Source organism: Harmonia axyridis, chromosome 3, assembly GCF_914767665.1.
Source record: "Harmonia axyridis chromosome 3, icHarAxyr1.1, whole genome shotgun sequence".
Lineage (NCBI taxonomy): Eukaryota > Metazoa > Arthropoda > Insecta > Coleoptera > Coccinellidae > Harmonia > Harmonia axyridis.
In genome coordinates this window covers 19,808,722-19,834,397 of record NC_059503.1, presented here as the reverse complement: position 1 = coordinate 19,834,397, position 25,676 = coordinate 19,808,722, and the positions used below count along the sequence as shown (strand labels likewise).

At 34.2% G+C, this 25,676-nt stretch overlaps 1 protein-coding gene across 1 annotated transcript in view; it reads left to right on the top strand.

Annotated features, from left to right (window-relative positions):
• The window catches only part of LOC123675511 (suppressor of lurcher protein 1), a 230,051-nt gene that overhangs the window by 110,128 nt on the left and 94,247 nt on the right, over window positions 1-25,676 (top strand). The window contains exons 5-6 of the mRNA XM_045610872.1: window positions 13,612-13,768; window positions 16,439-16,498. Of these exons, the coding sequence (XP_045466828.1) occupies window positions 13,612-13,768; window positions 16,439-16,498 (217 nt within the window). The remainder of the gene's footprint in view (window positions 1-13,611; window positions 13,769-16,438; window positions 16,499-25,676) is intronic.

The following is a 25,676-nucleotide window of genomic DNA, read 5'->3' as shown; positions in this document are numbered from 1 at the left end:
TAGATATACCTACATGAAATTTTGTTTCAATCATCAATTCTCCAATGTCAATGTATTCAAATTATAGCAAAAACATACAGAAAGTTTCGAATGAAAGTTCTGGCTATGCCTAAATGATCATCTGCACTTCTGAACATCGCACATTGTTCATTGCGCTTTACGTTTTGATCCATTAAGAATGAAAATATTCTATTAGTAAAATTTTCTCTTGTTCATTTGCTCGTAATCATGATAGGTACATCTCATTCTGCACTTTACAGTTTTTTGCTGCAGTTTGATCGAATTAGCTTCGGAAAATAAACAGTTTCATCGAAACTAAATTGGTATAATTATAACCTTCCATTTGAATCGTCTTCCAATCAAATCGCCATTAATAAATCCTGCAATAATTCACAATCGATGCCGGTTGTCAGATTATCATAATATACTTGTTATACTATGTTATTTCACGAATATAAATGTATCTCAATATCGCCATTGATATTAAAACCTGATTTCAATGCAAAAACCTCACATTTAAGATACAGGAACATGAAAAATCGTTTAAGTGAATATTTCGTTTCATTTGTACCTCACCAACAGGGCGCCGTGGTTTCAGTAATAGTGTTCCTCAGGGCTCGTTGTTGGATCCTCTTTTATTTGGCATCTTCATCAATCACATTTGCCGTTGCTCGAGTGAATTTCTTCCTTAAGTGGACAACTGCATGCGGTTTCTAAGTGGGTGATCGATTCTGTTCTTCGTTTTGTTTAATGCTCTTGTGCGGTCAAAGTTGTGTTGTCTGGAACCCGGGATACGGTGTTCATATTTCGAGTCTTAAAAAAGTGCAGAGGCGATTTTTGAAATATGTTAGTTCAGACTTGATGGAATCTACCCGAACCGTGATAAAGCACATGAACGGCTTCTGAGCAGATTTGAGGTCAATGGTATGGATAGTCGTCGCACCTATATGGGTCTAGTATTTCTTCAGAAAAGTCTTTGCTCAGGGATTGATTATCCCTTCTTACTTTCTCTGAGTAATCTACATGTTCCCAGAGTGCCTGAGCATGTTGACTACTTTTTACCTTCCTTTTCCGCACACTAATGTACTTCTCTTCTTGTCTCTGTACCGGAAATGTCAGAGCTACCTCTCTGTTCAGGATGTTTTGATATATTCGATAGAACACCATCTGCTATAAGGAGGACTGTTCTTGGGTCATAGTCTGAATTAAATTACAAAATGTTGGGCAAGGTGAGTGTATTTCATTTTTTTTTGTATAAATATTTCATGGCTCGCACTTGGCTTCGATTTTTTTCGTTTTTTATTTTTCACATGGAATGTACTTAGTTTAAGTAGGTTTCATTTCTTATAATTTTTTTCCGTTTTGTTCTTGCCTTAGGCTGTTGAATGGTAAAATCACTCGGATTTTCAAGAACCCTTATGATTACGTACAGGGTGGGCAAATAAGCGAGGTAAGCGGCTATATCTCAGGATCCACTCATCGTAGAGTTTTGCGGTAAACAATTTTACCACTGAAGCGTACAAGATAACACACTGGAAATTTTTTTGAAGTTCATACCTCTACCGCTAGGGGGCGTAATAGCTACCGTCGAGTAGAAAAATGAATTTTACTCGAAAATGTTTGATATGAAGTTGAAGAAAAAATATCATCAATGTAATCCTTGAAAAATTCTCTATCTTTTTGAATTGTCACTTTCGATTTTACGACATCAAATGAGGGTAGGTGAAAGGGAGAAATCTGACTGATTGAAACGCCTGTAACTTCAGTTTGGCTCAACATTTTTGAGCAAATTAGATCTCGTCTGAAAGATAATATCTTGTTGATTGAGAACACAATATAGTCATAATAAATTTGTTTTTGCTGCTTTCGATAGGGGGCGCTAAGTCAGAAGTTCATTGTTTAGTTCATTTTACTGCGAAATTTAAAATGTAATAATAGGATTTTTAACAGAAACAGAAATTCCATCAAATTTGCATGAAAACACCTGAAGGTCGCAAAGCGATAATTTCAGGCGTTCTGGAGTTATGATACAGAAATAATTCAGAGGCTATGGGTAACCAAAAAAAGTAATAATTTACAGCGTGTTATATTTGAAATAACGAAGTTCTCAGTAATCGGAGATTCAATTTCACATCTAAAACTTCAAAATCGTCTCAATAGATTCATTAAACCAAGAGAACCGAAATATAATAAACTATTGCGCAAACTTCAAGAAGTAGCTGAGAATGCATCTCAGTGCAATAAATAACCTTCAGAGAGCGAATGGTCAGCTGAAAATATTTCCAGACAAACACTCCACCGAAGTGGCCATCCAAACAATTCCAATCCAACATACGAACGGATATGTACAACTATGTTCGGGACTTGAACAACTCGAAGTCGTACCAGATGCCTTAAATTCGAACTTGGCCGCAATAGTGGATGCTTGCGGCGCCTGTCTCAGAACTCGACAGACGACGGTGTGTGACCTCGCACCTTCTGTTACTAAACCATAAACTTCACTGCCTCACATTTCCGGACCATTCAGGAAGAGATGCGAGATAAAAATCGGTACAGATGTACGTGACGTGAAGTATGAGAACAAGAAGTTATTTATTGTACGAGGCGACTTATCCCTTGCCATATTTATGATAAATTTGATTTAGTGTCAGCCTCTGGAATGATCTGGCATGTGCAGCAGAAATTTATATTATTTTCAATTATGATTATATTGAATTAAGTTCTGAGTAATTTGAGGTTGTTTACTATCCAGTAAAAGTTCTTATAATTTCTCTGACATTCGGAAACTAATGGTGAGTTTTACAAAACTCAATGAGTGCACTTTCTCTGAGCAGATCGTCCTCTAATTGTAGGCTTGGTTTATCGATTACTTGGTCAATCGCCTATCGTCGATTTCAGGTTGACATTTCCTTAGGTTGTACAAATTAAAAACTTTTTAATTAGGTAAAAATCTATTCACAAAGTTTTACAACCTAATAGTACACAGTATTGAAAAGATATTCCCGTCTCAATTATAATATCTCAAGTCGGTACTAAATTTCGTCTTCACTCCTCAATTGTCAATATAAAAGAACCATCGTCAAATATCAGGTCTTCTTAGTATCATCTTCTACTTCTAACTGTTAACTTGGTCGTTTCATCTTGTTCTTAATTCGCGACTTGTCTTACTTAAAGTTCGCTCCCCATAAAGTTTGACCGATTCTTGACTGTATCTTAACCTTAGCATCTCCCCGGTATGAGAGTAAGTACAACCCAAAAAATATTTCATGATTCCTAGAAATTTGGGTGGTTTTCACAATAAAATATTCTCGATTTGAGGGTGACTTGAACATAGACCACGTGGTACTTTTATGATTGACATGAGCTACGCCTCATGTTCGTTTATAAGCATTCCCAAACTTTAATAACTTTCTTGAGACTTACAACAGAAATTAGTCCCTTGTAAGTCAATTGAAAACAACATGCATTCGTCAGTTCGAAGAACCAATCAATTTCCAAGAATATTGGGATCATGGTTAAACTATTTACAGGGAACAATAATTTGGATGCAAAATGATTCCATCATAATGTCTGTAATTTTTAAATTTGTTTTCATAATAATTTCAATATTGCACATTCGATTGAGATAAAAATTTCAAGTTGCTTTTGAAATAACAACTTCAAGTTCCGTGGAGAATTTCATGTTGATAGTAAACTTAGAGTCATTCAAAATTCAAGAAGAATATAAGAAAATAAATACCCAATATTTTCGTGACGACAGATCTCACAGAGTTAAGATTTCGCAATCGAATATAAAATAATAATTTCTAACTTAATGCAGAATTTAACGTCAAACGTATTATCGGAACCATAGCATAGCAATATTAAGCAGATTTTCTCAAATTTTTTCTTCTAGAATTTTAAACGAAGCTCAAAACTGTTATTTCATATTTAATTACAAAATCTCTCTTCAGTCTGATCGGTTGTTACGGATTTCTTGAATAGCTTTTTTCACTATTCTGCTCGTATTTCCTATATTTCTGATTATGTGAACAGATTGAAATTTTGCATAACACTTGAAATTTTTTATTTCAAATTTCTATCAACACCGAAAATCTTAACTCCAACAGTTCTGTAGTCACGGAAAAATTTTATGATTTTTTTCGAATTTTTTCCTTTACTTTACTCAACCTACTCCGAAAAATCTGTTGCGTGGACGAGTATTCAAAAACACAATATTCATTGCAAAATATCTCAACTCATATAAATTTTCTAATAAATATCATAAAGAAAGATTTCAATCGAAATTGATTCCTTGATTATTTATCACTTGATGAAACATAATTTCAACATTAATAAAAGAAAATAAATTAAATACCTGACTATGTTTCACAATATGTAGGTAATAAAAATATAAAATATTTTGAGAATGGGATGAAACATGCATGTCAACAAAATTTTATATATTTTCATTGAATTTTTTATTTATTTATTTAAATTAATGTGTCTCGACAGCTATGGTCATTGACACAAGATCACATTGAAAGTAGTCAATATTACATCAAAAAAGATTGAATTTTTTGAAACATTTAGTCAAGTGTCTTATTTATTTTCCTATTTTATGTTGGATGGTTCAACGCAATAATCATTGTAGCATTTGGGTTGTTTCTGAAAAAGCTCCGAATGATGAATGGATTGAGTGATTTGATAATTGGATTTCAGAAAAAATTATAATCCCATGCACAGATAATAGTTCAAATATTTGCCCCTTCAGAAATGAAGGATGTACCTTTCTTTTCATTTTTCCTGCTATAATCGAGAAAATAAACCTCTTCTCACTATGGAAAAGAAAACAACAAAGTAGTGTTCCATAGGAACACAAAACTTGACTTCTTCCGACAACTCAGTTTTCTCTGAAAAACATCCAATACCCAGTGCGAACCATCGCTTGTTATCCCTGCAACGAACATGAAATTTCCTTCTCCTCTATCCCTACAAAACCCAGTATCCGTATAATCTTCTGAGATCGCAAGATGCTGATGTACTCCCGGAAGTTGTTCGGCTCGGACCTGGAACACACCGGATATTATTCCGTTCTTGTCGTGATTATAGAACATGTTAGCCAAAATGGATTAGCCGCTGCAGCCGACGAAGTTTTCCATGTATCGCTGGCAAGATTGATTAAACCCGGGACTTTTCGAGTGTAAATCCTTGTTCTATGGAGACCGACACTTCCTTCGGGGATATCGTCTGCTCCTTGCTTAAGCCACTTCATCGGCCGCGCACGTATCAAGAGGTAGAAACGGCAAAAAGCATAGAGTCGTTTCCGTGGAAGTTGACACTCACGTATCAGTTATGGAATTATGGGGATATAATTTTGGTTCGTGGGAAAGACCTGGAAATGTATCATTTTCGCTCCGCTTAGGTTATGAATTATTTTTTGGGGTCTATTCGGATGTCTCTATGATGGATTCGGTCCCTACTTGATCGAAATTTATTATCAAACGAAGTGATACAGAACTTAGTTCCTTCAAAAATAGGACCCGAAAAAAATGGGAATAGTGACCGTTCATTCAAGCCTATTGCGCTATTAGAGACCAAAGAACTATGAATAGGTCTATCAAAAAGAGCAATTGGCGCTTGAATGAATGTTTGCCCGAAAGCTTCTAACTTCAGGTCAGTCCTTCGCTCATTTTCGGTATTCTCATTGAATATTCCGTGATTCTGATGACTTATTTTGTTGAAAGCTTGTTATTTTATATTATTCTTAAAATCTCACCTCAGTCGGACCTGTTGATACTGAAACATTAGTTTTTTGTATATTATCACCATAGACTCAAAACTGAACAGTTATTAAAATATGGAGCTTCGTTTGTCTGTGAGATGCTATTATATTTAAACTTGACGCACCTTGTATGCTATTGAAGGTTAATTTGATTCATTTGTGATGTTTAAAAGCAAATGAATTCTATTCTTCCTATTCCGACTCATTCTGAGGAAAACGGGGCATCATACATTTCAACGTATGATAGAAGAGCACAGATAACCTCAGCAAAAACTCTGTCTTCCAGTATAGGTGCAGTGATGGTTTTGTTGACAGAATAAGCAGACATATTTATATTGAAGGGTTTCCTCTTCATCCATACAATATCTTCTCCATCCTTCCTCTTTACTAAGGGTTGAGGACTTCATAATTAAATCAAAAAAGAAAAGAACCAAAAAGGAGTAGTGAATGTTAGTTTCCATTATATTGTTTTGAATTTAACTACTCATTCTAAAAAAGAATCTGAAACTGAATAGATAGCTTGGAAACCAACTGAAACTCATAAATTGGACGATTATTCACCAAGTGGTCAATGGTTTCTTCTACACCACGCTCACATAGAAGGGCTTTCAATAGAATGCCATTTGAAGAGCAAACTATAGCAACGACCATGACCGGTCTTATTTGAAATTCATCAAATTTTCCTAGGAAGATTGAAACCTCAACTCCCTTCTCTGAAAGATCAGCGATCAGACTTTTGTTGAAGACATTACAAGAACTCCATTTCGAACGCCAAATTTCCTTGTCACTTTCATTAGATTGGAAGACAGTATCAATCCATAAATGTTTGCGTGAATTTAATCTGGCAATCCTAGTATCTGGGAGCTGAGAGGCAATTGTAAATGAGTAAAGGTGTATGAAATAACCTTACATTAAAAAAAATGTCCGAATCAGACAAGGAGTTCAGACGAAAATTATCTTAAACTTTTGCCTTATTCTTAGTGGTGCGTTAATTTATTGATAAAGTCAACATTATTCCTCATCAATTTTTTCGCGGAAAACGAAAAGTTACCAACATTTTTGTTTTCAATCACAAATTGAAAATATTTACAATCTAGAATGTAGATTATAGTTTAAAGAAATTATGTGAAAACCCCATAAAAATCGGAGATTGCAAACGGAAAAATCTATACATACTTTTTGAACTGAGCAGTAAGACGGTGAAATTCCCTCTTGAGGAAAGTTGAAAGAACCTTAATTCGAATTCCTCGCTTGGTTATGTGATCAAGCCCTTCCAATTTAGGATATCTAAAAAAATCTAGAAAGTTAGATCTTTCCCGATATTTTCCCTGATTCGAAAAGAGTGGTCTGAGTCATGACTTTTCCGTATGTCGATGAAAAAATTCAATCCGTTGGAAATGAGATCGAACGAAAATGAAACTGCTGGCATTCGCAAATAACTACCACAAGAAGGCGTGCTCTGGGTTCGATAATCGTCATCCTCAATCTTTCCCAGAATGCCTCCCGCGTCGAAAAAGTCGGCAATACTTGCCAAACTTTGTGCAATTTCACGTTCGGAATTTAATTCATGTTTCGATTGTTTGGAGAAAATTAAAAACAGTCGCTGTAACACAACGACGATAACGACTTTGAACCGACTGCAACATCATGTTGGAAAATACTTTCGGGCGAGTTTTTTGTTTCGGGGTTCAACGTGAAGAATCGGAAATATGTAAGTATGAAATTCCACTTTGAGAGGGCCACATGTGCGGAAAATTTTAACGACCAGGAATTTCACGGGGTGCTGCGTTATCTTTTCTTTCCAACTCGTTTGGATCAGCTCCGTTGGAATGATTGGAGGTGTTTATGATGCGAAGAAATGTGAGTTCGGGATATATCTCTTTCTGAAGCGAATCGTTGTTTGAATGTTATTCATTTTGTGTTGAATATTGATGTAATAAGGCTTTAAGAAATAATTCCGAAATTAAGAAATTATGGAGTTTGAATAACTGGTTCAAAAACTCGCTCTTATTCAATAAAAGAGTGATTTCAGTAAATGGGAGAAACACTTGAAGAACTGCTGTATTCATGAGCCTCATTTAAATTGGTTTCTTCTAGGTATTTTGTAAATATCTCTTTAACTTCTGATCCTAAAAATAATATAGTATTACAAAAGTTTGAGTTCATTTTATTCCTGAATAATTTCCTCATGAAACTATCCTCGACCATTCGTAAAGTCTGCGTATATGCAGAATTGTGAATGGTCAATTTACGAATGCATTATCTGAATACTATTCTTGACATGCCTTAGCAAAACCTTTCAAATTGCAACAAAAAAACAGCAAAAATTAGAGAAAAGAGCATTCAACTCATTTTTGTACAATTTAATGTTTTTCCCACAGAATACTTCTGTTATTTTTCAATCAATATTTATGAAACCGCAAGTAGAGACTACTTGAAAATTAAAGTTCATTCTTAATTTGCTAATAAGAACAAAATGAATCAGAACAAACTCAACGAAACTTCAACTCGTTCAATAATGGTGTGTGAGAGGTACTCAGCAACTTGGGAGCTTTTCAACATGAATGTCAAATGGATCCTGCTATAGAATTCATCAAAAAAAAAAAAATAGACAAAGAAAATGTGCATACATGGAAGGAAATCGTCATCTATTTTAGATTTTATTTGTCGTCCGTTCAATATGTATGAGTTGACATCTACTCTCAGATGTATAGAAACTAGAAAAATTGTCGGCTTCGATGAAATTTATCCTTAGTTTCTGAAAAATTTGGAAATTTTTTCTTGGATTTTATCATTCTACAATGATGTATTGATTTCAGATCATTTTTCAATTGAATTTCATGAAGCCTAGGTAATTCCTGTTCTGAAGTCTGGTGAAAATTCTTCCGATCCAAGTAGATATCGTTGTATGAGTCTTTTGAGAGTTCCTTTCAAAATCGGCTGATTCTATTCGGGATTGAACCATATGTTGAAGACGCTCTTAAGAATTGTCAGGAAGGTTTTAGGAAAATAGAAATTGTTCTGATTGGGTTCTCACTCCTGGTTTCTCAAAGGCCAATAAACGTAAAAAAACAACTTACCAGCTGTCAATTCTATGGTCATGCGTCATTAGGGTTCCTGAAAGTAAAGTTAACTTCATTTATTATTAGTTAACACAGTGGCCAAATATAATAGAGCTGTGGCCTTGATCTTTTCTAGTGCTGAATACTGTTGTTCTCTTTGATAGTGCTAATATTTATAAAATTGACGCGCAGCTTAACGTTTTTTGGAGAACCATTTGATCCCTTAGATATGAGAAGTTCCTGAAGTTTTCAAACCACTGGAATCCTAAAAATGAAGTTCATAGAAAATTCGCTCGATATTTATATATTTAATTTTATACCGAATAAATACGGATTGGATCTTTCGGGGAGAACTTTCCGCCGCAGAAATAAATGAAAAACGAATTTTAAAAAGTTTTGTATTTCACTTCCGCTTTTTGTGTATGGATCGAGGCTGCTTGAAGACGTGAAATTTGCCATTCATCTGGAACTATTGAAGAAGCACTTAAGGAATATGAGGAGTTCCTGGAGTTTGTTAGACCACTGGAATCCAAGAACTTTACTAATTAAAAAGTAGAGTGTTACCCTGTTACATCTTCGACTGCTCGGAGGTGCCGAGTAAAGTTTCGATTGTTGCTGAGTGGAACGCTTGGATGAAAGCGTTGTCTGCTTTAATGCCTCCTTCTTTTCAACCAGCACAACACCTCCCATAATAAGTTCTTCTAGAATGTAGCGCTCCACGAGAGCATTGTTGCAACAATGAAAAATTTTCCCTTCACGTTAGTCTCAGTTGCTCAGTGTATGAATGAGAATAGGAAGAAATACATCAGAGACGTTGAACAAAGTGGAGTTGAATGGAGCATACTTTCAGACAATCCTTCTGAATGGATGTTATCATAAAAGCCTACTTCCCCGCCCGACAAGTATAATCTATTTTGTTCTTTAGTATTTTCCTTATTGGCATAAATATATCAATTATCGCATTGAGTTAAAATTTTTTCGAAAATGTTCGCTACTTTGTTAAAGTAGATGAAAACATTTCATTAATATACGTGTCATTCGGATTCATGAATTCCTTTTCTGCTTGTAGGAAAAACAGTTATACATCTTCTCTGATAATTTTCTTTTGGATACTTGATGATTAATCAGCGCATTGTGAAAATTTTGGTTTGATTTCCTCAAACAAAAAAAATTTAAACATAGTTTCAAGTATGGAACTCCTTATTTACCTTGGAAACAGATCGAATGGTTCCAACAGATTCTGGTCAACAAAGATCTTGTGATATGGGTGATATGAAACATAACATGAAAAATTTTCGGTAATTCTTAAGTATTTTGAAAGGCAGAAAATAAACAGGGTGATTCATTTGAAATGAAACATATTATTATTTCGGAAAAATGAAAGATCTGACCCAATGTAAATATGTTTTTTCGGCAACCGTCCGGGAAGTGCTCACTTCCCGGACGCTTTTTCTCTGAGAAAGTAGCATTTCCCGGCCTAGTCCGGAAAGTACGTACTTCCCGGACTAGTCCAGAAAAGAATCATAGAATCCATAGCAACCGAGATAACGGCTGACAGTTCATATGAAATTAGTTGTCAAAAATTTGCATGTTTTTTGATCGCAATCGCAATAAAATATGGAAAGCAGCAGCGATAGTGTTATTCTACACGGTTGCCGAAAATGGTTTTTTTGGACTCACAGACTTCCAGGACGAGCGTAAGCGAGTCCTGGAAGTCTGTTCGTCCAAAAAAAACCTATTTTCCGGACTTATTACGTAAATTACTATTTTTCGAGTTTTTAGTAGTTCTATTATAAACTATATTAATGTCGAAGTAACTACTCTCATTTCGAAAGTGTATTCACATTCGAATGAATAATATTCAATAATATGCCTTCTCAATAATAATCCGATAAGCATGATATGCTTATACTTCACACAGATGGAGCTAAAAGCATTCTATTACGTGTATTGTTATCGTTCTCAGATATTCGACTGAGCTAATTCATCAGTACCAGCTGCGAAGTGTTAATTTCTTCATCGTTAGTATGACAACAATCCAACTCTGTATTTCTTTCAAGTTCATTCTGCAACGATACCAAGTTCCCCAGAAACATTTCAAAAAACTTTTAATGAACAGCGCTGGAACTGGCAATAAGAAGCGCTACTTGGCACCTAACCAAAAAATTCAGTTAATTTTCTCTTTCAACTCCAACAGGGCATCGAGCACCACAAGTTCTCCCTCAATTCTGTGTAATTTTCCTAGAAATTGAAAATTTCATCGGATTAGTCCTGCCTCATTGTAGGGTCGGATACTTTGTGAACTGTAGATCTGCAGTTACGTTATGTTTTTGCAGTATCATAAACGTGAGGGGCTGGATGTAACGTCAGTTAGTTGAACAACTGTGTGGAGTCATTTTGAACCAGTCCTGATGGAGGTTGTGACCTCTCTGGGTTTAATGTTCTTCTGTTCTTTGTCATTAATGCGAAACGCTTTAGTCTCTACGCGATATTGGGTGGAATGCATGAAAAATATATCACTCCGAATTTCGTACGGGTTCACAGAATGAGTTAATAACTTTTTATCGTTGGGGAGGATGAGCTAAAAGATTTATATACAGTGTCAGGATGTCATATGATTGTAAATGGCACGAAAAAAAAATTCAGAATACAATATGATCATTGAATTCAAGATTAACTCAGTAGGACCAAAAATATTTAAAGCTTTTTGTATGAGAAGGGAATCTGATATTACGCTGAAAACTTGACAGCGCTGAAGAGCTTCTTAATGTATTACTTTCTGAAGATGTAACAGATGAGATCCCATGATTAGATGACAGGTGGACCTGAGTAAACTCACCTCTCGTTCCATGTGAAAATTCAATCCAAATACATGTTTTTTCACCATTATCTACAAATTAACAACGTTAGAAGCTGAGAATATTGAATATTCAGATATTATAATTATTGATCGACTTTCAAAATGAGATAAACATACAGATATTTCATGACCAAAAATATAGTGTTTCCTTACCTAGTTTATATATTTAAGAAAATGCCTAGATACAATAAGCTCCTTCATGATATTTAATTCTATGTCAGCCTAAATTAGACATGGTGAATAGGCTAGGATGAAGAGTAGAATTAGTATAAAAATGTTATACGCGTTTTGCAAGGCAAGCCTATACCATGTCTGTTATTTCATTCATTTGCAGTGTCCAAGGTTATGAATCCTCATTCCTCATCAACTATTTCTACTGCAGATATTACTTGGCATGAATACACGAAAAATTCAACTTAGACCAAATAAGTATGAATATAAAACTTCGTAACAAAATTAATAAAAACTACATTCTAAAAGCCTTTATTAGGCTTTAGGTAGACATATTAACTGGTTGTTACTATCATTATGATGATAAAATCATTAAATATAACTGGACCAAGTATAACGAATTCCTTATGTTTTTGTTATATTGATGAATTAGTATCAATTCCTTACCATTTATAGTTGTATGGTTCGATCTTTTTTTTTTCTCACTTGTTGAATTTTATTCATAATGGTTGATTTGCCAATAATTTGTAAAATAATTTCATTACTGGCTACATCTATCATATCTTTTTCAATTTCGAGTGATATATAAATATTTTTTTCTATTATTATCAGCCACTGAATATATTCCAATAAATCTCAAGTATGACATCAAAAACTTGTATAATAGAGAAAATCATATTATGATATTTCACATAATTCTAAATGTTAAGTATTGCAGAATAATATAAATTGAAAAATTGACAATAAAACACACTAAATCAGTTTATGTGGACTAATTCGGTGACTCAGGGCAGTGTTCTGAGAAAAATTGCAGAATACCCAGAAGATAACGGTAATATTCCCTCGGCTGATAAGCTTAAAGGATAAATTCTTGTGAAGGTTCAGAGGGTGCAATCTCTTGAGTTCATGATGAATTTGGGATTCAAACAATAAGCTACAGGGTTATTTCGGGTCCAAAGTGGTGTAACGTCGAGTACTAGGATTACAGGGGGATCGGCGCATTCGCCATTATGCAACACCACTACGCCTCTCATCTAATCTGCTTTCTCCTAAAGAGCTGGATACGACATGACCAATGCCTTTCCCTATCGATAGTAATGTCGTCAAACTGTACCAAAACACAAATTCAAAAGCTGTATTTTTGAATGGCTCAGAGTAATTGATCAAATTTTTTTGTTATTTTTTGTTTCAACAAAATTACTCAAAGTGATTAGATAGATATTTTTGTTCTTTGAATTTCACACCTGAATGCCTTATCAACTTCCATATCAAAATTGAAAAATATTGACCATATTCTATTTTTCGAATGAAACGGAATCAAAAGACAGATTTTATATCATAGAAATTGTTTTTTGAGCTATATATGAAGGTAAAAATAATAAATTATTATTAAGTATATTCGAAAATACTGAAAAATATTTCAGTCTGTGGAAAAATTATATAATGAAAAATATCGTAGCATATTTGAACTGAATATTGAAATGTTTTCAATTGAAAATACAACTCATATTCAAAGAAATTAATTCAAAATTGAAGAGAAACAGATTTATGTCCATATTGTTGATTATTAATTCCATCGATTACTCCAAATGAATATTCATTATAATTATCGTGAAGAGAGGACTCGTATTTTGAGTATCTGATCCATAGATGTGATAGATTATATGGAGCAATCAAATGATAATTAATCTATTCATTATTCGGAATGTGTTCTTACAAATATTTGTCAATTTAAAAATAATTTCTTATTACAGAAAAATATAAAACCGGAGGTATGAGATTACCAAACACAATGTGTGATTATCAGTTCCTCAGCTCAAACCACCAGCCAAGTTATGGCAAGTTTTATTCCCCAAGATATCCATCCAATTATCCGAGCAACATCAGATGCTCCTATAGATTTAGAGCTAGGTGAGTATTTATTTTTTAAAAACATGAATTTTCAATTTAGTCCTTTATCATGAAAAAGATGTTAGATGACTTTTTTGTATCGTATCCCAACATGATCATCAGTTTTCAAGTACTATCGCCCAATTTTTCTAAAGAAAATGAAATGTAAAAGAAGTTGTAATTGGTCATATCATCATAATCAAATTCCTCAATGCTCAATATGTAGATATATCAACATCATTCACTTGACAGACATGGAAAAATCGATTCCAGTGATACTACCGTTTATAGATAGAAACCTAAATAACAGTTCCAGACAACAGTTGGAGTCTCGACAAAATTTATTTCATGAATCTTGATTTGGTCTATGGAATAAATCATTACCATACCTTAGGTCGATATAATAACGAATGAAATATGGTTCTTTCAGTACAAAATCTGATCAACTTTAAATTCAATTATACCTAGTCATTCAGCTGAACCGTTTTTTGAAAAATATAATCTAATTTATGTTTTTTATCATTAATGTAAAAAACGAAAACAGTCTGATGCAAAGATGATATTGATAATATTTTTATTTGTTTCTCATTTGTAAACGTCATTTTCCATAAACACAATATTAATCAAGAAAGTTTATTTTATCAAGTCACTAACTTGTAAAACTGACAGTTAACTTGCAAAATTTTTACAAGTTAGTAGTATTATTTACATTAGAAAATTTTGTTTTATCGTCGTATATGTTAAAAATCATGGTACAATTGTTATTTCCAGTAACACAGATTTTTGATGATGAAAGAGTTAATACTGATTATGATGAACCATCTGTTGACTCAGAAACTGCTGAACTCGAGGACTGCAGAACATTTGTACTCTCCTTACTACCAAATAATTTGCTAGACATTTCGATTTTTTTGTTGACTGAATCATCTACATAACTCATCGCAATTTCGGTGCTCTTCCACCCTCCTGCACGCTTCAGTGCTAAAATATCTCTACTCGAATCCGCAACCATAGTGGCTCCAGTTCTGCGAAAAGAGTGGCCGGTGTATAACTCTGGGTCTTTTAAACCTAAATATTTCGCTAATTGCTTTGGGATACCACCAATAGTGTGGCATTAAGGGAAATGCACTTTCCATGTCGGTCTGTCAAAAAAAATCTTAGGCTTTCTGTTCCAGGAGGCCGAAGATTTACATATTTTCTGTATAACATGCAAGGCTTGAAGCTGCAGCCATCATCGGTTATGGTGAATCTTCTTGTTGTTAAATTTTTTGTTTGCCGCAATGTCACAATAACGTATTGTCCCATATCTTCTACATCATTCATGTTTAAGGAGAGAATTTCGTCACATCGACAACATCCAAAAATCCCAAATATTGTTACAATTTTCGCCAGCAACCACTGGTCATCAGGAGCATGTAGAAGAAATTGTTCAGCCTCTTCTTTACTTGGCCTTTTTTGGCGTATAACGCTCATTTTTTCATTTCAGAAACGCTATTACCTTTTGAAATCTGCAAATGAAAACTAAACGTCATATTTTTCAATACATTTTTTGAGGAAAACAAACCTGCGAACAGGGGCATTTTCTTTCATTTCCAAGCAGCTTTTCAGCATAGGCCATTTTGCCCATAAAGTATTAGGGCTGCATCTAGCTGATAGTTGATTCAAGTAGACCAACAAAACATCTTCAGATACCCCAATCCCACTATTTTTGTTTTGCCACTTTTTGAAGTCGTCGTATTCTCGCTCTTACCTTGAAGCTGATTTTGCAGGTAATAAACTTGAAGCTACACTACTGGCTGCCTCAATAATTTCTTTTGGTACATTCATTCTCGCTTTCGCCAAAACAAATGTAAAGAAAAATAAACAGACATGTTCATGGCAACGCTTCCAAAGCTTACATAGACTTATATATCTGTCTATGATAGCTTACGACATTTGAGACAAATTATTGAGATTTTTTTGGAATTTATCTAATCTTTTTACGAATGAGTAACAAATAAAATATAAAACAATACACGCAAGGTAACGGGTTTTACTGGCTCAAGGAGGTAACTGACTCGCCTGCGGCTCGTCAATTATATCCTCCATTCGCCAGTAAAAACCCTCTTACCTTGCTAGTAATGTTATATACTATTCCGAACACTATATTTCGTCAATTCATTATAATTTATTCCCTAAATATACGACCGGTTTCTGTTGTAACAAAATTGTGTACAAATCTGAAGAAATCCTAATGACGACGTAATTCATTCAAGCAAACAATTTTGGTGGGGAAAATACTCACAGATTAAGTAGAGAGGGGCTCCTCCCTCCTGAAAGGAGAGAAGAGGAACGTAATCATCTACTCAAATTTTATGATCAATTCAACGAATGAGCTCCCAAATATATACTGAGAGTATACCGAGATACTGGCGTTTGTGTAATGGAACGAAGTGGTAATTCGGATACCTGGAATCAGATGGAGCATAACCATTTATGATATGTTATCACCAACTGCAGCTGTCGCAAACCATGTAGAATTAGCGATTTCAAATACGAATCTACCAAAAATGATGCAATTCCAGAAGCTATTTTGAAGCATCATTATGAACTCAAGTCTGCATAAAATAAATCTCACAAACCAGTGTTATTGTTTCACTTACTACTGATGCAGGCATCTTTCCAGATTTAATTCCCTTCGATTTTTTTCAGACATGGTGAAAATATTCGAATAATGTTTGAAGAAGTGTACTTACAAAAAGGTGATATCAGGTGAGTAGATATTTCTCATTTCTAAAAATAATTTAACTCACTTTCACCTTGTATTCTGGTAGGTACTACATTAAAGTGTTGAAATGAAAATTAGAATAAATTGTGGGATAATATCACGTGCATGCTCAAGTACCCCAGTTTCTTGTGTCTCATATCCAAAAACTGTCCATGCAAGCAGACAAAGGTCGAACAAATTATGATACTTCCAATTCACTGATGAAATATGATTTTTTCCATTTTGGACAAATTATCTTGAACATTGAAAAAATCAGATGAGTACAAGAAATCATTGTGCTTGATCTTTTCCTTTTCTGCATCATTCAAATAAAAATGAGAGAAAGGCCAATAATATGGAGTTCCTGTAAGTAAAGCAGCATTTTTGAAAGGAACAGAGTAGATAACTTTATAATTTAGTCATGGATGTCCAGCAGGCTGTAAGAAAAATTTTTTCCGAACGAAAAGAGGAAAAAATTTGAATTGTTAGGGTAGGTTTATACATTAATAGGCAAAATTTACCTAGAGACTCCGTTACTATGGACGTTAGAAATTTTTTAAATCGAACACTTTTGACTGATTAGATTATTACACTAACCAGATATGTTCGTTTGACTTATCGATCGATAAAACTATCATAATTTGTCGAAAAAATGAGAGGAAAATTTCTGCATAGTAGTGATATTGGTCAAGCCCACATATACAGATGGATCGCTCTGATTTTGAAAGGTTGATTCGAAAGATAAATAATAAAACATTCATTCAATATGCAAAATTCGTTCGTTCCATCAGAAAAACACCAACGAGATGATTCTCTCATTTGCAAATCCCATTTGGAAATAACCTGAAGCATACGAATAAAAACGAGTATTTCCAATTAGGTTTGTTGCATTCTATAGCTCAAACTGACGAACAAAAAATACTCAAAACACGGTAATCTCTGAAACGATAATCCATCGAATGTTGAACCACAAAGTCATTCAATTGAAATCCCGCCAAATTGCTAGACTGTTGGAAATAAACCTAGAACAGAATATATATCTTGAAATTGAAAAGAGTTCTGATATTTGGGCTTGATGGAATTGCATTTCATATATTATTGGTAATGAATTAAATTCATTCAATCAGCACAAACAACTATTTCGTCAATTATTTCATAACGACTAAATTTACAACTGATTTACATGAATGTAGCAAATATGAATATTGTTTTTTTAAAATGATTTTCTGCTCATAATAACGAACATTCAAAAATAACGGACCATACAATAATATTATCGAACAGATTTTTAGCCCTTTAAAAAATAAATTGTTTTGGCTTTTTAGTTACCATAACAGTAATCACGATATTTTGAGCTCATTACGTCAGATACCTGATTTGAAATATACAATATTTCAAAGAGGAATCCCACTTCGAATAGACATTGGAACAATAATAGATGAGTGTAAAATATTTCAATCAGCATATTTCTCCTTTCAAAACTATACGCGATAATATGGAGCATATGACAACGATTGCCTTTTCCTCACAGTGATGAATAAAATCAAACTACTTCCTTATGAAACCTCAAATTTAAGAATCCAATGAATGAAGAACTTTATAACTCTCTCATGAATATACATTCACCCGAGGAAGTATTGAGAATTGATCATTCAAAAAGCCCGATAAATATCGACAAAAACCTGTAGTATATTCAATCAAAATCTTTCCGGTGAAAATTCGGGAAAAATATCTCGGAAAGTGTGTTCATCTATCATTCAAATAAAATAAAACATTAATTGTTATCAACAATTATTTCGTCGCACTGTGGCTTCATCAGACAACAAATTTGACAGATAAAAGTAAAGGGCTTGTAGGAAAATTATAGGACAACTTAGAAACAGAAAACTCGACATTGTCAGGAAAATATGAATATTCGATGGGACATCATAAACTTCACAGGTATATTGGACAATCTTCCGCCTAGGGTTTCCGAACTTTCTGAAGATATTCAATAATGGGGATGAGTTTACATCTGTTTGTTCGTTCAACAGCATCTTTTGGGAATTATAACTGTTTCATCATTATTTGATGTTTTAGAGTTTTTTTAACATTTCTGAACATCCTACCTACATAGTATCATACATCATTTTGAAGGGAAAAAAATAACGAATTTAATGAAGTAATGATATACATGGTGTTCCATTAAAAAAAATATAGGTTTGTGCTGAATCTTCAAAACCATACCCCGAAAAAAAAAATTGAGTACGCCACTGGATTCTACGCAGAATTCTGATTCAGGCGTAGTTTTTACTTCAGCATCATTTCTAATAACTTCGGAGATAAAGGAGGGGTCCGAAAAGTATCAATTTCCTAAATCACCCCGTATCTCTTGAACGGAAACAGTTATGCAAAATCTGATTAGACCAACTTGAGTTTCACGAAAAAGTAGGACAGGAACGTGAAAACCGCAAGGTTCTATCTTCAATAACAAGCGAGAAACCTGGCTGTCTCACCCAAAATGGGATGCACTGTACAATATTCTGTTCAAATTCAGATACATCACAGTTGGATAAGAAAATAAAATTAAAAATAAAAGTTCAAGGATTGATAGAGCGTCACTCTGGGGGAATCTTTCAGGATTGCAGTCGGAAGATTGGAAGCGTTATTTTGATCTCGGTAAGCAATTGCTACTACTCTCTCAACATCACCCCAGAAAGCACTAGACTCGATTAAGTTCTAGCGGAAAATGACGAATGTAAATTCGGTAGAAGTTGAAACTCCTGCATACCCCAAACAGAATACATTGGCATTGTGACCAAAGCAAAAAGACTAAGACCACGGAATCATATTAGCTGATGCCCATTACATTCTGCTGTGGAATGAATGATAGGTATCATATAAGTTTGACGACTTGCAAAAAATATCTTTTGTTTATTTCCTGAGGGAATCAACAGATCTTAATAACTGTGGTTCATACATATTGTTATGTCAAACTACATCCACAAATTTAATAAGTCAGTTCGATTTTATTTTATCATAGTCAACGTAAATTAACAGATGCATTATCGTTGCTATAGAAAAAGTGTCAAATATCAAATTTAAAAATTTAATAAATGAAAACTAAATCGAGGCAGAGATACAAATGTGCAATTCAAAAAAAATAGTACCCATCTTTGAAGTCATGGCCGAAGTCCTAAGTTTGCAGGACCCAATTTAGTTATTTATAATACAAGTGCAGAAGGCATTGATATTCTTCCACGAGTTCAAAATTCAAAAACGAGCCACGAAGTGGCGAGTTTTGGAATGAACGAGTGGTAGAATGAGCCTTCTGTACGAGTATTATACATTATTTTCTCTAATTCATTGCATTTTCGTTGAAATTAATGAAATATTTCCATAAATATAATTTAGCGATTTTTGCATTGAAAAATGTTGGTTGGCAGAACTAATTTCTTTAAGGAAAATTGATGAATTGACAGATAAAGCCGTGGCGGAAAGTTCGGAGTACCAATATATATATATAAAATATAACCATGAAAACCGTGCGTTTCTGATATATTCTCGCACGATTTTGTTCTACAAGATGTGGAAGAATGAACGGAATAACCACAGAATTAGAGAAAATAATTTACTTTATTGTCCGGAAAAGTATCGCTTTTACCACTAGATATAAAATTTCCCAATATCTTAAAGTTATAGATCTACTGCCTGATTTGGTATCGAAATACCGAATTCGGTTGTGAAATAACAATTTGAAGATTTCAATGACATAAAGAGGAATATGGACAAGATCTAGGATTACGTTAGCACATTTCTTTCCCAAATCCACAGAACTAACTAGAGAAGCTTGAGAAGGATATTCTTTAATTCAATAAATGCCCCCCAATCTACGTGAAATTGGTTTCATCCCAATAGGAATAGATATAAAAAAAAACATGTGAGGATAAAGGCCCTCAATGGATGTCCTTCAGTTGACATCATTTTTAATTGAAATGTGTTGAAAAGGCCAATCAGCTGATGACACCCTTTCTACGCTGACTCAACAGAGATTTATCCTGGAGCAATATGGTGTTGTGAACATGTTCTAAATTACCAAGCATCGCTTCAATCTGTGTCACATTTCTTTTAATTGAATAGTTCTTTCAACTAGAAACTGCCATCTCTAATTAATTTCTGTTTCTTTAGTTCACGTTCTTGATATATTGACGTTATTCCCTAGCAAGTTGCTTTTCATCAGAAAATCAGGTTTATTCATGGGTTCTCAAGCAATCAATTCACCTTTAAAAGTAGTTTCCTAGCAAATATTTCGGAATTTTGTCATTTTCGATGAGAATAAAACACTTTCAGCGTGCACAAATCAACATGTACTATATAAGATTAAGTGCGATATTTATATGTATTGCGGAAACTGCAGAAGGCACTTATGATGACAACAAAACAAATTTATGACAGCTGATAATTCAACTTCGTCTTCAGTAAAGGGGACAGTAGAAATTAACCTAGCAAACTATCAGAAATGTGATATAGCGATACATTCTGACAGTCAGGCTGCAATTGAAGTACTGAGCTCACATATAATCGATTCTAAGATGGTATTGCAGTGCCGAAGAAAACTTAATGAAATAGGCAAAAATAACAAGGTCTTTTCAAACTGGGTTCCTGGCCTCTCGGGAATTGGAGAGTATGAAGAGACCAACGCACTTGCCAGAAAAGGAGCACAAAGTCCTTTCATCGGCCCAGAACCTTTCTGTGGCGTAGACAAATATACCTACAGGAGAAGGAAGTAACCGAAAGAGAAATACTCTGACGGAATCTTCCTGGTTTGGATCACTCCAACTCTCTGCGAGATCTAAGCAGTCCTAGATCATAATAAAAACATGCTTCACCTCCTCACTGGATTTCTCACAGGGCATACTGTCGCCTTAGGAAACACCTCATGAGTATGGATCTAACAGAAAATGACGAGTGCAGATTCTGTGGGGAGGAGGAAGAACTCCGGATCACTGTTGAGCGAATTTATCGCCATCAGTAGCCAACGCAAAACTGCTTTGGACACGAAACTTGTAGAAGTGAGGAATTAGCCTCCTTGAAGCCATCCAAGATATTGGAGTTCATCAGAACTCTTGAACTGGAGAGCGAGCTGTAAATCAGGTTTTGGGGAGAATAGTTCTAATGAGGACACAATAGACCATTGGGTCGCAGTGAAACGAAACCTCCTTAATTAAAAATAGGGGACAATAATGTTACCCACTGACGAAAAAAACGTGTTCAATTCCTGTAAGCAGGTTTAAATTCCCGGTCAAGGTTTATTCAGACAATATTGCATTTATTATGAAATTTGAATGGGTCATTTCTGACAAAAATTAAAAATTTACATAATGCGGTAACTTTTACAATAATATATTTTCAGATAGATATTGTTCAATTTCTACACAAAGTATCTTTGGGGTAGGAAGCAGTCATCTTCATAGAGTTTCTGATATATCTGCAATGTAATTACTTATGGTCTCAAATTAGTTCTTGGATATTTCAATGTTGCCTCTGTAGCTTTCAGGCCATCCCTTTTAATGTGGACCTTAAATCAACATGTCGCTCAGCGGTCGATTCACAAATTACCGTCCTCTGCAAGTTGGACTTGGAAATAGCCTAATCATTTAGATGTATTTTGAACTTTATCGTGCAAATTAAGATTGAAAATGCCTTCACTGTATTAATATTTCAATTATAATAACATGAATACAAATAAATTGTTATTTTTCATTGGATTAATAATCATTTTAATAAATCTTGAGGAGACATTAAATATGCAGTCTGTTGTATCCTTTACACCATCAGGTCATTGAACCAGATATTAACGTTGAAATATGAACTGAGCAAATTCATTTCGATCAGAACGCTACCAACAAAATTTCTGTTGGCCTAGATATGGCATAAAATTTTCAAATATTACTTTATTTATTTTTTTTTTTTCAAATTTCCAAAACTCCAAAATTCAAATCACAGAACAAACAACAACATTGATCATTACTTTCAAGTATGAATGTCAAAATATACATTTACCTGAATATTGATACAATAATAATGCCATAATATGAACTTGAAATCATCTTCAGATCTAATAATACATTTTTTATTATCTTTTTGTAGGTGAATTTTTCTCGATTTTCCCCAGCAATACGTAAAATCTCAACTCTTAAACGGGTTAGATCTTCTCTTATTACAATACCAGTTCGCTAAAGTAACCTTTTCTCGCTCTAAATTTCCCTTTGAACGTAATAATTATTCAACTCAATGAATATGGCTTTTCCCTTCCGTTCAGCTACCTCTCAACATCTTGATAGGTCAGGTTGATGGACATTTTTGGATTTATGAAAATTCCCTATTCTGTTCGTTTCTCCTTGTGGTAACAAGTTCCTAGATAACATTTTTTCTAATATGAGTGGGCTATACCGTTTCAGCGATTTGTTCAAAAATTAGTATGCTTCATTTGGTGCTTAAGACCATCCATTTATATGAGGTTTTCACTTTATTATTATTCATTTTAAAGAGTTCTTCATTGCGGAAAGTCCTTAGGTATGATTTTTTTGAAATGAAAAATAGAATAAGATGAATTTTTTATGGACGAAAAATATATATGCAAACTATTATTTTTTTTTATGATATTTCACATGAAAATATTATACAAAAAATTTGCTGAAAATGCAGTTTTCATAAAATTAAAAATAAAGAGGTGAAAACATATTTTAAATTCTTATATCTGGTTGAAGAAAAGGATGGTAAATCAAAGGAACATTTGAGATTGTTTCACTCAAAATGAAAAGTGGTGGGATCTCAAAAACGCTGAGGTGAGAGGAGTAGGTACTTTGGCAGATCACGAGAAAACCACGTGGTATAAACCCGTCTTAATCCGATCAATATTCCTCTCGATAGATTTATTGTGATGCTTTGTAAACTCAAGTTGTTATCGTTTGCTAGATACGGTAGTGTTTTGATTATAGACGCTGGAACATTTTCCTCTATATTTTATTGGTTAAACAATGATGTTATTTAAGGCTTTATTTACAGCCATTACAATATCTCCCTTTTTCCTCTTCAAAATTTAAACGTATCTAGAAATATAAATTATTTTGTGGGAGCTCGAATCCAAAAGAATTCACATACGCGGCACCATACGCGGTTTATCACCCATACCCAGTTTGATTATCGATCGAAATTCTGCAAAAATAAGTGAAAAAACCTAATACGATCTCATAAAAAATTATGCGGTAATTTCGATAATTCCGGATCCATGGACAACCCTTGTCCGCTATTCGGCATATCAAATTCTCCCTCTGGAGCCAAATTGGAATTGGAATAATACCCAATAATGGATTAGAGGATTGGTAATGTTCCATATATCTGGAAACATCTCCATAATTTTTCGTAGACAAAATTCTCTATCCACGCGAAAATAAACAACCGAGAAGAATTGGAGAAACCAAAACGTCTTCATTTCCATTTCCGATAGGGGAAAATAAACATTCCAAGAACGTAGATAGTGTTCCTCGGGCGCACTGGGAAAGTTTATGCGTTTCTCCGAAAACAGCCGATGCAACCTGAAGTTTTTCCCAAACTTTCCGTACGTATGTGAGAACAATAAAGACAGAATGGCGATTTAGTGGGTTCGATAAGAGGATGCGAGTAAATGGTACGTGTAAAATGACGTGCATAACCGAAGAATAAAACTACTGGCCAGTTGCCAAATGCTCCACTATAACATCACCTTGTCACTGGGTTTTTCGATCTAATCTGAGTATATTCGAGAAAATAAGATACTTCCTCTAGGGTTCATATTTACTTGAAGAATAAATATGTCAGAAATATTATCTGCGATAACCATGGTTATCGATCTGTTTGAACGAACTGACATGAAAATAATATTCGAACAAAGTGTCTCAAAAAGTCTTTATTTGAGGAGCTTACTACGTTTACTCGGAGGGCAAATGGAGGATATGTTAATTGGTCTCCTGGCTCTTGGAAATTTAGGTACAATGGAGCATTTCTCGGGAACGGATCACACGTTGTGCGTACACGGAGCTCACAAAATGTTGATTCTTAGGCTATAGCGCGAAAAATTGTCTCCAATATTCGAGGTTATCGTCATTTTAGGGACGCGCCAAGAATTCCTTCCATTCGGAAATGGATGAAAAAGTTTGAAGAGATTGGTTTAACACTAGATAAACCAAACCCTGGCGAGCAATGTTACTGATAACAGAAGAGAACGTGGAACAGGTGAATGAGTCTGTTCGTGATGATCCCGACCTCTTGATTCGGAAACGTGAATTTTTCTTGTAAAATTAATCTTCAAGAGATATGACATTTATCTGCGTCATGATTTGATTCCCCTACTTTTACCTGTGATGTAAATCCTTGATTTTACGTTAGTAAACCCACTTCCCTGGCCCAGTTAAAACAAAATATTTCCATGAAATGGAAGCCGTCACTAGGAATTTAAGAGTTGAATGAGTGTCGTGAACTGTAAAGAAGATATTTGAACGACATTACTTTTGAGAAATTGATTTCCAAATAGTGAATCGACCAACGATTCACTTTTTTATTCGCTTTTTTATTTATGAACTTTCTTTTGAGACACATTGTACTTTAATATTGATCTATCGATAACATAAAAGCACGGATACCCACGTTAGTTGTTATGTAGTAGGTTTATTTCGCATTTATACAAACTCCATCTCAAATTTTACTCAACTCGTAACATTCGAGATTCCACTTTGACAAAAAAAAAAAAATTTAAACTTTATACTATTGCAAGGAATGCGGGAATATGTATTTTAGGCATTAATTACAGGAATATCGACTATATTATCAAAGTCATCATCACATTGAAAACACTAAATATTTGGTAATCACCATCAAGCTGAAATACTCTGAATCGTTGGCAGAGCCAGATAATAACCTAGACGTTCGCCATAGTTAATAATTTATTATTCGCTTATTATTTCCATCATCATTCTGTATCAAATATAAGCTCGCGCCTTCGCCATTTTGTATCGTTTTGATTTCAAATTGCTTTTCTGAAAATATCAAGCTACAGATTGCATTTTTCTCTTGATCTTTCAATTCAACTGTCATTGACTCTTCAAATTGACCTTCGCCATAGTGAATAATTCATTATTCGTCGATTCTTTCCATCATCATTCTGTA